The following is a 13,863-nucleotide window of genomic DNA, read 5'->3' on the forward strand; positions in this document are numbered from 1 at the left end:
TATCTCACTGTCTCTCACTTGAATTAGCTCACTATCTTACATTACTGTCCAATTTGATTCAAAGATTTACTGCCTTTATCACTTTACTATTAATATTGTCGTATATTTTATTTGTCAAGTTCTATTTTTTATTGGCCCAAATATATATATATATATATATATATATATATATATATATATATATATATATATATATATATATATATATATATCAGGGCCTATTTTGGCACTGGCTCTTATAAGTGGCACCCTGGCAATTTTGTTTGTTTTGTTATATTTCAGTAGTTGTACCGGCATTTTAAAGGTGGAAATGTAACATTGAACCAAGACATCTATATCACACACGTGCCTATATCACACACGTGTCTATATCACACACGTGTCTATATCACACGCGTGTCTATGAGTGACGGGATGTATGGTACGTGTTTCTGACACACGTGTAGGTCCGATCCTGCAACAAATTCTGTTTAGTTTAATAGATTTCTTGTTTTTACAACGAATAAACATCTATGGTCAGTTTTGATTCCGCAGATTTATTCCGGGACAAATCAGAGGTTAGAGGGCTTTCTCTATAGTTTTAGTGAGAGGCAAGTAATGGCGTTGATAGCAACAAGGATTGCTACTACCTAGAGTACCGCTGGCGGAGTACCAGAAGGGCCAGCACTCTGCCAGTGGCTGCTCATTCTAACAGGTCGTTACTTTTCCACCTTCTTCAGATCAATTGTCTTAACCTAGCACAAAGTGTGGGGGAAGCGCGCCTCAGGGCACGCCGCCGTCCACAGCCGTCGTACGGGAAGGAACATGCACACACACACAACCATAGCTGAGATTGGAACATTTATTTGGGATTTAGGTAGCATCCATAATGGTGTTCGGGACAAGGTTGTAGGCAGGTGCCTGAACACAGGTGTTCGGCAGATGGATGCCCGTATACTCCCTTGTATTTTAGACAATGCAAGTTATTCGTGCCAAGAGCTAGATCTGTTCTCCTGCTTGGCACTGCTTAACACCTCACCGAGGCATTTCCAACATATCTTAACATACAATTTTGGTCATTATTGGAAGGAAACCCACACTTTTATTTCTTTGTAGCGTATATTTCCTATAAAAAATAGTCCAGAGGTTACAATAGGAACGTCGACTGAGCGTATAAAAAATAGCACTATAGCAAAAAAAATATAAGCTTTAAGCTGAGCATAAAATAAATATAGTTAGCGTAGTGGGTGACTTTAAACCCTAAATGAATGTAATTTGTGTCTGTTTACCAATGTCAATAGATGAGAGGCGATTTGCACTAAAGCCAGTGGCTTCCCCACTGTGGGTCCACGAGGCAGGGGCTTAGTAAGCCGTGGGTGTTGCCGTCATGGGTCCACGGAGATATGGTGGGGTAAGCCAGGGCTCTGGTAGATATGAGATCAAGTATTATGTACCACCCACACTGTTAGTGAGCCGAGCGAGAAGCAACTTAATGCTGTGTACTCCTAGGGACGGGTGTGTCTCTTCTGGGAAGCCTTGCCTAGGAGGCCTTGCCCTAGGAGGCCTACCCTGAGAGGTCTGCCCTAGGATGTCTCCCCTTGGAGGTCGCCAGAACGGCTGACACTCACCTCTGGTGCGTCAGCCTCCCTCGCTGTCAGCAGAAATGACAGGAACTACGAAGCCTGGACATCACCCCTGCTGACGCCAGCTTTGCAATAACAAGTGTCAGCCTCTTTCAGCTGGGTCTGACCGCACCAGAGTGTCTTTTAGTGTTTGATCGTCAGCGCCCTCCTGACAGGGAGTCGTTTCGAAGTGCGTAGAGCGTAAATAGCGTTTAATAAGAGGCGTAGGTGCGTCCGAAGCCGCTGGTAGCGTTGAGTAGCGTTTAAAGCATTAAGCGCGTAGCAGAGGCTTGAGAGCAGCGTTTACTGTATAGCAGTAAGCCAATGATCACAATTTAAAGCTTCGAACGTTGCCAGTCCAATTTTTTTTTCCCTTTGCTGGTGCGCTGGTTTGAGTATAACTGGAGACGAAAGAGAGAGAGAGAGAGAAAGACAGAGTGGGAGAGAAAGCAAGGTCAACAGTGGGAGAAATAGATCCAAAGAGAAACATGCATAAATTAACTCTGATTTCACGTGTTGGACGTAAAAATGATTGTTTGTGTGTGTGTGTTTACTAAAACGTCTCCAGGGTAATATATACTGTTCATTCCAGGTACTAGAGTCCTCCAGCCACCAGTCGAAAGCTATACGTTTTTTTTTTTTTAATTTCGAGACTGTATACTGAGGCGCAGAAGGATGACTTAGTTCTTTCTGTAGGGAGGAAGGGGGAAAGAGTGTAAGTGGCTGGAAAGCTTCCTGTTGAAAGCAGTATTGGTCACAGAAAGTGGCAAACTTCCCAACTGGTTATTGGCGGGTGCACGACTACCACAGACAGACTACCACAGACTACCACAGTGGCCATCACTACTTTTTTAGAAAAAGTTGTTATTGTTTAGCATTATTTTTTAATATTTGAAAAAAGAAAACACTTAAGTTAGGCGTGTTGATACTAAGGACACTATTATGGTGCTCTGGTGGCTCACTCACCCCACCAGAGCACTCCAGTGCACATAGGTGCACCTTGTGGGCAATATCGTGTGCTACAGCTCTCGACACTTTAACCAATTGAGAAGTTCCATATTATAATTAACCTAAATTCATATTAAACACAAAAAAATAACAAGAGAAGGCCCTCTGTCCTCTGTCTGAGAGGGAATATACCATCAAGACGGAAATCATTAACAATTTTGAGTCGAAAATAAAAAAAAAAGAAAAGATTGTGAAAACTGAACAATGTAACTTAAGAAATCAAAAATATTTGATCAAATATACAGTTATTTAAATAATATATATATTTCTTGCAGGTTAGGCGCCCACCTGGATGATTTGGGGTAATTTTGAAAAGGGGGATAATTGGGATTTTTTCCAGGAACTGTGATAATTTTTTTAAGTGATTGAGAATACTGTTTTGCCTTAGTGTTGCTATGTGCTCTACTAGAGAGACCATCACCTTAAGCTTTCTAGCTTCTTGGCACTTCTAGCCTAACTTTTCTAGTTTCTTGGCACTCATAGATCTTCTATAGCTTCATGGCACTCCTAGCATAAGTTTTCTAGCTTCTTGGCATTACCAGAATTTAGCTTATAATCTGGTCTTGTGTCTATCTTGGTAATACTGGGCTCAAGTTCCCAGTCTCACATTTCGAGGAGTTGCCCATCTTTTCACATTTCTAATCATTGCCCTAACCTCACATTTCTAATCATTGCCCTAACCTCACATTTCTAAGCATTGCCCTAACCCTACATTTCTAAGCATTGATCTAACCTCACATTCTTAATCATTGCCCTAACCTCACATTTAAAAGAGTAACCTTCATATATCTTGAAGTAACCCCTAACCTCACTTCTCTAGAAGTAACCCCTAACCTCACCTCTCTAGAAGTAACCCCTAACCTCACCTCTCTAGAAGTAACCCCTAACCTCACCTCTCTAGAGGTAACCCCTAACCTCACCTCTCTAGAAGTATTTTGTTCCTTCACAATTGAGACAAAAAGCTCTTAATTTGACAACTGTGACATGTCAGTAATATAGATCACTCTTAAGAGTCAGGATATTGTCAACAGGGAGCCGGTGACATGACTTTAGCCTCTAACTCATCAATGGACCTTTAAGTAACAACAAGGCACAATACTGTGACTGGAACAATAAAGAAATAACCCGCGCATAGGAGTGAGGGAAAGTTACCTCGACGTATCGGTCCGACTTGAACCACTGACAAGTCTTGTAAATGGTCAAAGTCGGAGCGAAACGTCGTCGTAAGGTCGTCTCTCCTATCTGCGGGTTATGTAATGGACCTTTAAGAGGCACGTAAGTTCCCCCCCGTCTTCTAATAACATGTTCATTTTTCCCCTATAATCTACATTGTCCATAGTTAACATCGTATTTGCTTTGCCTGTTTCGTAAGGTGAAGTCCAGGATCTTTCCTTAATTCCTGGTATAACTTAACAAATCTTTGATGGTAATTGTGTTGCAGAGGTGTGAGCTGTACTCACACCTCTGCAACACAACCTAACCTAATACAACCCAATACAATTGTCTTCAACGATTTGTTAAGTTATACCATGAATTAAGGAAAGATCCTGGACTTCACCTTACGAAACAGACAAAGGAAATGCGATAGTAATTATAGACAAGGTAGATTATAGTGGAAAAATAAACATGTTATTAGGTGCCTCTTAAGATTCTACGAGATAAAGACTGATAGAGAAATTGCTAGGAATATATGGTGGTAGTGGGCAGGCAGTACCCACCAGCCTTACTGGGTGGTGGCGCAGTGGAGCCAGTCTGGTGCCCTTGGGGAATCAGTCTGGTGTTCTTGGGGAATCAGTCTGGTGCCCTTGGGGAATCAGTCTGGTGTTCTTGGGGAATCAGTCTGGCGCCCTTGGGGAATCAGTCTGGTGCCCTTGGGGAGTCAGTCTGGTGCCCTTGGGGAATCAGTCTGGTGTTCTTGGGGAATCAGTCTGGTGCCCTTGGGGAATCAGTCTGGTGTTCCTGGGGAATCAGTCTGGTGCCCTTGGGGAATCAGTCTGGTGTTCTTGGGGAATCAGTCTGGCGCCCTTGGGGAATCAGTCTGGTGCCCTTGGGGAATCAGTCTGGTGCCCTTGGGGAATCAGTCTGGTGCCCTTAGGTAATCAGTCTGGTGTTCTTGGGGAATCAGTCTGGTGCCCTTGGGGAATCAGTCTGGTGCCCTTGGGGAATCAGTCTGGTGTTCTTGGGAATCAGTCTGGTGCCCTTGGGGAATCAGTCTGGTGTTCTTGGGGAATCAGTCTGGCGCCCTTGGGGAATCAGTCTGGTGCCCTTGGGGAATCAGTCTGATGCCCTTAGGTAATCAGTCTGGTGTTCTTGGGGAATCAGTCTGGTGCCCTTGGGGAATCAGTCTGGTGCCCTTGGGGAATCAGTCTGGTGTTCTTGGGAATCAGTCTGGTGTTCTTGGGAATCAGTCTGGTGCCCTTGGGGAATCAGTTTGGTGTTCTTGGGGAATAAGTCTAGTGTTCTTGGGGAATAAGTCTGGTGCCCTTGGGGAATCAGTCTGGTGTTCTTGGGGAATCAGTCTGGTGTTCTTGGGGAATCAGTCTGGTGTTCTTGGGGAATCAGTCTGGAGCCCTTGGGGAATCAGTCTGGTGCTCTTGGGAATCAGTCTGGTGCCCTTGAGGGATCAATTTGATGTTCTTGGGGAATCAGTCTGGTGTTCATGGGGAATCAGTCTGGTGTTCTTGGGGAATCAGTCTGGTGTTCTTGGGGAATCAGTCTGGTGCCCTTGGGGTATCAGTCTGGTGCTCTTGGGGGATCAGTCCGGTGTTCTTGGGGAATCAGTCTGGTGCCCTTGGGGAATCAGTCTGGTGCCCTTGGGGAATCAGTCTGGTGTTCTTGGGGAATCAGTCTGGTGTTCTTGGGGAATCAGTGTGCTGTTCTTGGGAATCAGCCTGGTACCCTTGGGGAATCAGTTTGGCACCCTGGGGGAACAAGTTAGCTCCCATTGGGACCAGAACCTGCGCGCCTCTCCAAGCAAGACTGTGGGACCTCGCTGTGACCCCAATACCCCACTACGGACAGAGACGCCAACAGGATAAAATCTGGATAACGTTTCGCTCTAAGAAGAGCTCTCCTCTCTCCTTTACAGCGAAACATCTACCAGGTAAACATCTCATCCTAGTTTCCCGTCTCCGACCATGGAGCTAGATGGAGGCGAAGAGCCAGAGGCTACTTACTCGAGGTGTGAGCCAGTGTCCATGCTGAGACCAGCAGCGCCACCGCCGAAGCCGTAGCCCTTAGGACCAAACTTGCGGCCGTGGCAGGTCTTGCAGTATAAAACATTCTCGTGCATGTTGCAGTTGGTCGAATCCAACATCTTGTTGCACATACCTGGAAGAGGGGATGGAGAAAACGCGAGATGAATCTCCAGCACATACAGCAAATACTGGCTTGTGTGGAATCGATATAAGTTGAGGGTGAGATCGATATCAAAGGGAGCTGCAAGTACGCTGAGACAAATTGTTCAGCTTTCGAAATGATTACGAGGGGTATTTTAATGGTAGATTGTCGAAATTTACAGATATAAACAAAGGTAACTTAGAGCACAGGTTAATGCAAAGGTGAGGAGGGGAAAAATGGATACGAATGCATTCGCTTAGGACGCCTTTACTGAAGACATTTCGAAGTCCTTGGACCTCAAAGTTATCAAGGTCCCAGGGCCGAAATGTTGTCAGTGAAAGTGCCACAAATGAACCAGTTTGCCTCAGTTGTGGTCAGTCATTTACTATCTCACTACAAGATAAAGTCCATTATGTCATACACATGTACAAAGGTCATTTATTTTATGAGTATAGGACAAGATTGTGAATAAATGACTCAGAAAACTGTCAAGTTGATAATTCTTAAACGTTTCGCGAGCCAGTGGCTTCTTCGGTCCAGTGCAGAGAAAGGTGGAACATGAGGAGGAGTTTGAGATAATGAGTCCCCTCATCCTGGAGTCGATGTGTTCACTCCATCAATCTTAATGGATTGACCACATCGACTCCTGGCTGAGGGATTGACTCCTTTTCTCAGCATTGGTCTGAAGAAGCCACAGGTTAGCCTTCCAGAATGAAGACATCCAAATGTTTCACAAGTGTCTGATTTATCTGGAAAATGCAACTTAATGGAGAGTTGTAAACAAAGGCAGGTGACTTACTGCACTTATAGCACTCCTTATGGAAGGACACGTCGCCCACCACCCGAGCCTCGGCGTGGTATACAGATTTCTCGCACTTGGGGCATTTTGGGGTAGATGGAGGCTTGAAGGGCATTTCTGCGGCGGTGGTGGACCTGTGGAAGACGTCAGTGTGTTGAGTACATGGTCTAGTGACCTGTGGGAGATGTCAGTGTGTTGAGTACATGGTCTAGTGACCTGTGGGAGACGTCAGTGTGTTGAGTACATGGTGACCTGTGGAAGACGTCAGTGAGTGGAATACATGGTGTAGTGACCTGTGGAAGACGTCAGTGTGTTAAGTACATGGTGTAGTGACCTGTGGGAGACGTCAGTGTGTTGAGTACATGGTCTAGTGACCTAAGGAAGACGTCAGTGAGTTGAGTACATAGTCTAGTAAATAAATGGTTCAAAGAACTGACAGGATGATGTGAGTTAGTCCCTAAGGGACCTCAAGCTTTTTGTAATTTTCAATTCTTTTTCTAGTGTGTGTGTGTGTGTGTACTTACCTAATTATGGTTTCAGGGGTCGATTCATAGCTCTTGGCCCCTGGTGTGTGTGTGTGTGTGTGTGTGTGTGTGTGTAGGCACTAGCCGGCACACATCCATGAGTTATTTTTGGCACTGAGTGGCGCCGCTATTTTAGGGCTGATGAACAGAGTGCCAAAAAAACAGGGCCAGCTGCCTTCCTGTACCCGTGGCACTGAGGCACCATACTGACACTGTCTTGGCACCATATTGACACTGTCTTGGCACCATATTGGCACTGTCTTGGCACCATATTGACACTGTCTTGGTACCATATTGACACTGTCCTGGTACCATATTGACACTGTCTTGGCACCATATTGACACTGTCTTGGCACCATATTGGCACTGTCTTGGCACCATATTGACACTGTCTTGGTATCATATTGACATTGTCCTGGCACCATATTGACACTGTCTTGATATCATATTGACATTGTCCTGGCACCATATTGACACTGTCTTGATATCATATTGACATTGTCCTGGCACCATATTGACACTGTCTTGATATCATATTGACATTGTCCTGGCACCATATTGACACTGTCTTGGCACCATATTGACACTGTCTTGGCACCATATTGACACTGTCTTGGCACCATATTGACACTGTCTTGGCACCATATTGACACTGTCCTGGCACCATATTGACACTGTCCTGGCACCATACTGACACTGCCCTAGCACCGTGGCACTCACTGGCACTTAGTGCCACAGAGCCTCACTTATCAATTAACTTTCTTTTTCAGTTCATCTTGTTCAGTACTGGAGAATGTTCACTATAGGATCGTTCAGCACAGCAGGTGTTCACTATAATAATGTTTGCAACAAATGTTCACTTTGGAATGTTCAGTACAACAGGTGTTCACTATAGAATGTTCACACAACAAGTGTTCAATATAGGAATGTTCAGTACAACAGGTGTTCAGTATAGAATGTTCACACAACAAGTGTTCACTATAGTGATGTTCACAAGTGTTCACTGTAAGAATGTTCATCACAACAGGTGCTCACTATAGTGATGTTCACGAGTGTTCACTATAGGAATGTCCACCATAACAAGTGTTCACTATAGGAATGTTCACTACAACATGTGTTTACTATAATGATGTTCGTCACAAGTGTTCACTATAGGAATGTTCACCACAACAGGTGTTCACTATAGGAATGTTCACCACAACAGGTGTTCACTATAAGAATGTTCATCACAGCAGAGGTTCACTATAGTAATGTTCCATTCAATAGGTGTTCACTATAGTAAAGTTCAACACAACAAATGTTCACTATAGCAATGTTCACCACAACAGGTGTTCACTTGAAAATTGTTCATTTCATTTGTTCACATCTAAATAACTTCTACTATGCAAAAATAGAACACACACACACACACACACACACACACACACACGTGTGTGAACACTGACACCTACATAGCCAACAATGTTCAAAGTGAACGCAAGTTCTTGTACATGAACATCTGTGTGAACATGTTCAACGTGTTCATATTAGGAACACAAGCAACGAGACCAGGTGAGGGAACACCTTGGTGTTCAATTATAGGTGAACATGTGGAAATATGACACGTTTAGCAATGTTCAGAAATGGCCCCAACCTTTTAAACCAAGCCTTTTAAACCAAGCCTTTTAAACCAAGCCTTTTAAACCAAGCCTTTTAAACCAAGCTTTTTCAGTTATTGGCCTGACTTTAAATTATAGCAAAAACCTTTAGGTAAATGCTGATATAGCTACTACTACTACCACTACTACTACTACTACTACTACTACTACTACTACTACTACTAATAATAATAATAATAATAATAATAATACCATTACCACCACTAATATTACTACTACTACTGTTACTCCCTCCTCCCGTTCTACCAGTCCCTTCCCCCGCCTTCTGTCGTGCATCTTCTAGCCTCTTTCTCTTCTCCCTTCAGTGTGACTTGCTAATGGTACAAGTCGGTCCGAAACGTCCTCATCAGTTTGCGTCTCCCAAGTGCGGGTTATGACTGGGGTGCCACAAAATCAGTGCTGGCACTTACATTACCAGTGTCAGTCCCACGAGATATCACTGGGGTGCTACAAGATCAGTGCTGGCACTTACATTACTAGTGTCAGGGCCACGAGATATTATTGGGATGCCACAAGATCAATGATGGCACTTACATTACCCGTGTCAGTGCCGCGAGATATCACTGGAGTGCCACAAGATCAGTGCTGGCACTTACATTACCAGTGTCAGTGCCGCGAGATATTACTGGAGTGCCACAAGATCAATGATGGCACTTACATTACCAGTGTCAGTGCCGCGAGATATCACTGGAGTGCCACAAGATCAGTGCTGGCACTTACATCACCCGTAGGGTTAGGTTAGGTTAGGTAAAGTTTGTCAGGAAACAGCACAAGTGTTTCCTGGCGTGAGTCAGGAGTTTTTAGTCATCTGACTGAGAACTTCCGTGGTGTCACATGATCACTGCTGGCATTTACATCACCACTGGAGTGCCACAAGGTTCGGTTCCTGCTCCAGTAATGTTTCTGATTTATTTACAGGATTTGCCAGAGGGAATCAAATCCAGGCGAATTTTTTCACGGTTATGCGTCGACCATCTGTAAAACCTCTACTAAATGTGTCTGCAAATCCTGCCAGAATTCTTAGTTGCTTTGAAGACACGAAATAATAATTAATGACTGTTGAGTGGTGCTTGTCTTAGACAGTGACACATACCAAGACTTTTAGTGATAACAATTTAAACAATGAAGCACTGGAGAAAACCTCGCTCACTGATAGACCTAGAAGAGGTCTAGAAGAGGCCACAGGATAATAAAGAAAGGTACAAATCACTCAAACTGAATGCGAAAAATATTTAGGAGTTGTGGTCAGCAGTAATCTAAAGCCAAGACAACAGTACATAAGTGTTAGCAATAAAATTGATAGAATTCTTGGCTTCATATCAAGATGTATAAATAACAGAAGTCCTCAGGTTATACTTCAAGTTTATATATCTTCGGTAAGGCCTCATTTAGTTATGCTGCGAAAGTCTGGTCACCATATTACCAAAATGGGCATCAATTCGCTGGAAAACAAAGAGGAGGATGACAAAGTTGATCCCGTGTATCAGCAGTTTTTCCTATGAGGACAGACTGAGGACACTGAGTCTGCACCTCTGGAGTAACGTAGAATTAGGGGAGACATGACTGTAGTGTACATATGCAAGACATGAATAAATAAGGGGGATCTAAATATCGTGCTGAAAATCTCTAAGTAAGACAAGACTAGCAACAATGGGTTCAGAAAGGGGTGTAGAAATGCAGTAATTTGGCAGTAGAGTTGTATATGAGTGTAACAAACTGACAGGTAATTTTAGTTACCTTTAAAAATAGGTTGGAAAGTTACGTGGGTGTGAACTGGACTGTCTAGCATAGGCCAGTAGGCCTGATGCAGTGCTCCTTCAGTCTTACGGTCTCGTGAAACGGTGAAAATAAAAGCAACAATAATAATGAGAGAATGACTGAATGTTACCTTCACAAAATAAAGAAAGAGACGGTGTTATAGAGAAGGTTGATAAATAAGATACTTGGAGTTTTGAAACTCTCTGACCGCGGGTTCAAACCCCACCCGTGGTATGGTTTGTTTGCAATCGTTTCATTACGATTTCGTGAGTCGTACTTGTGCAATACTTGAATATCTTTATTCTGGAAACGTTTCGCCATCCAGTGGCTTCTCCAGTCCAATACAGAGAAACGGCGAAGGATGAGGAGTGTGGGGGCAATCAGTCCCCGAGCCTGGAGTCAGAGACTGATTGTCTCACACTTCTCATCTTCCACCACATCTCTGCACTGGACTGAAGAAGCCACTAGCTGGCGAAATGTTCCCACAAGAAAAGTAACCCAGTTATTGCCACACAGGTGTCTCATTTATCAACCTGTCCGTATTCCACACCAGTTATTTACACAGCAGCAGGTGTTACGAGCACTGGAAACCAAAACACATTAATCTGATCCAGTGAAGAAGAAAGATGTCCCTCAGGAATATTCGAATGTTTCAAAGCAATGGACCCAATTTAAAAGCAGAATATACTAAAATTGGGTCTATCAATTTGAAACACCTTGTATACCTACGTCAGGAGTTGCACAAGGTGATCGTCCACACCCACTCGCATTTAAAACTGTTGAAATGGTTTTATACCAACATTCACATTAATAAATGTGCATGATTTTTTAATAGGCTAATGTAATGGGTGGTGAACTTAAGGCACAGTGTGCATGTCCTTAGAGCACAATGTACACGTCCTTAGAACACAATATGAATAGCAATTTAGGTCAATTTATGATGACCTGTGGATCCCATTGTAAAAACCTGTAGATCCCACTGTAAACAACTTTAGATCCCATTGTAAACAACGTAGGTCCCACTGTAAACACCTGTAGCTAACAGCGTGCACACCTGCATATCTCAGCGTGCACACCTGTGGACCCCACCATGAACACCTGCAGTTCCCATCATGAATACCTGCAGACCCCACCATGAACACCTGCAGATCCCATCATGAACACCTGCAGACCCCACCATGAACACCTGCCTCTCACAGCACCAACAACAGACCACAACACTACCAAGTCCCTCTGACTTCGATGTCTAACACCAACTCTTCTCAGTCGCGAACACACAATCCCTCCTGCCTGTGAGGGATGGAGTGAAGAAGGGAGTTAGTAAGGGAGTGAGGGAAGGAGGGGGATTAACAAGTAGCTTACGAACTAAAGTGTCTGGGGATTATTAATGATCCTGACGGCGATTAAGGCTGGCACCCTCTTGAAAGCCATTGTGGCCGGGCGAAGAAGTCGAACTAGCCGGAGCCTCCATCGGCCTCAAGCACTTCGAAGTGATATTTCCACCTTCGAACTCCCACAGCCGGCGCCGACACGGCTGCAGGAGTTCCCAGACAATTGGTATTATCACACGGGGTGTTATTTAAAGACACCGTGTTTGTGTTAACACGGGAGAGGCCCCCTACCTTCACACAGGTAACACTACAGACAGGCTGCTTCCTTCTCTGATGGAGACTGCCTCTCGACTCCCCGTCCCTAAACGATTGAAGACCAAGAGAACCCGGCCGGAGGTTTTCATGGGGGTGCCGCCCCCTTCCCTGCCGCCCACTGCCAAGAATACCCTTTTGCACACGGCACTAGGGTGCCAAGGTAGTGTCGTGTGCAAGTTACGGAGGTGGTGGTGGTGGCACCTCGTGGTGGGTGGCAACCCACACTCTGCCCCTGCTGCTGCCCATGCTGTTGTTAATGCTGCCCATGCTGCTGCCCATGCTGCTCTTCTTGCTGCCCATGCTGCTCTTCTTGCTGCCCATGCTGCTCTTCTTGCTGCCCATGCTGCTCTTCTTGCCCATGCTGCTGTTTTTGCTACCCATTCTGCTATTACTGCTGCCCCTACTGCTGGTATTGCTGCACCTGCTGCTTTTATTACTTTCCCTGATGCTGTTATTGCCCCTGCTGTTGTTGCTGCTGTTATTGCCCCTGCTGTTGTTGCTGCTGCTGTTATTGCCCCTGCTGTTGTTGCTGTTGTTATTGCCCCTGCTGTTGTTGCTGCTGTTATTGCCCCTGCTGTTGTTGCTGCTGTTATTGCTCCTGCTGTTGTTGCTGCTGTTATTGTCCCTGCTGTTGTTGCTGCTATTATTGCTCCTGCTGTTGTTGCTGCTGTTATTGCCCCTGCTGTTGTTGCTGCTGTTATTGCTCCTGCTGTTGTTGCTGCTGTTATTGCCCCTGCTGTTGTTGCTGCTGTTATTGCTCCTGCTGTTGTTGCTGCTGTTATTGCCCCTGCTGTTGTTGCTGCTGTTATTGCTCCTGCTGTTTCTGCTGTTATTGTTCCTGTTGCTTTTAATTCTGCTGTTATTATTGCTACAACTGTTGTAGCAGCTGCTGCTGCTGTTCCTACCGCTGCTGTTGTTGCTGCTGCTGTTGTTACTGCTGCTGTTGCTGTTATTGTCGCTACTGGTGTTGCTGTTGCTGGCATTGTTGCCTTTATTGCTGTTCTTGCTGCTACTGCTGTTGTTGCTGTTGCTGCGGCTGCTGCTGTTGTTATTCTTGTTTTTGCTGCTGCTGCTGCTATTTTTGTTGTTGCTGTTGTTGTTATTACTGTTGTTATTACTGTTGTTGTTGTTACTGTTGTTGTTGTTGTTGCTGTTATTACTGTTGTTGTACTGTTGTTGTTGCTGTTGTTACTGTTGTTGATGCTTTTGAAACAGATTCTGTTATCATTATTGTCACACTTCTGTTGTTGCTAAACAGTTCTTTTAAACTACTGTTTTCTGTTGCTTCTGTTATTACTATTGCTGTTGCTTCTACTGTTGCTGCATGTGCTGCTAGTGCCGTCACTATTGCTGCTGCCAGTACTGTTACTGTTGTTACTACTGTTACTGTTGCTAGTACTGTTGCTACTACTGTTACTGTTGCTAGTACTGTTGTTACTACTGTTACTGTTGCTGTTGTTACTCCTGTTACTGTTGCTAGTACTGTTGCTGCTACTGTTACTGTTGCTAGTACTGTTGTTACTACTGTTA

At 44.4% G+C, this 13,863-nt stretch overlaps 1 protein-coding gene across 2 annotated transcripts in view; it reads right to left on the minus strand.

The window, feature by feature from the left end:
• Positions 1-12,466, minus strand: part of LOC128701549 (muscle LIM protein Mlp84B) — a 60,177-nt gene extending 47,711 nt beyond the window's left edge. For both annotated transcript variants that reach the window (XM_053795291.2, XM_053795290.2), the window contains exons 1-3: positions 12,310-12,466; positions 6,748-6,881; positions 5,786-5,939 (exon numbers count right to left, since the gene is read on the minus strand). In XM_053795291.2, coding sequence (XP_053651266.1) covers positions 5,786-5,939; positions 6,748-6,862 — 269 coding nt within the window. In that variant the 5' untranslated portion in view covers positions 6,863-6,881; positions 12,310-12,466. The remainder of the gene's footprint in view (positions 1-5,785; positions 5,940-6,747; positions 6,882-12,309) is intronic.
• Positions 12,467-13,863: the final 1,397 nt, after the last annotated feature.

This window comes from Cherax quadricarinatus, chromosome 78 (genome assembly GCF_038502225.1).
Source record: "Cherax quadricarinatus isolate ZL_2023a chromosome 78, ASM3850222v1, whole genome shotgun sequence".
NCBI classification, from domain to species: Eukaryota; Metazoa; Arthropoda; class Malacostraca; order Decapoda; family Parastacidae; genus Cherax; species Cherax quadricarinatus.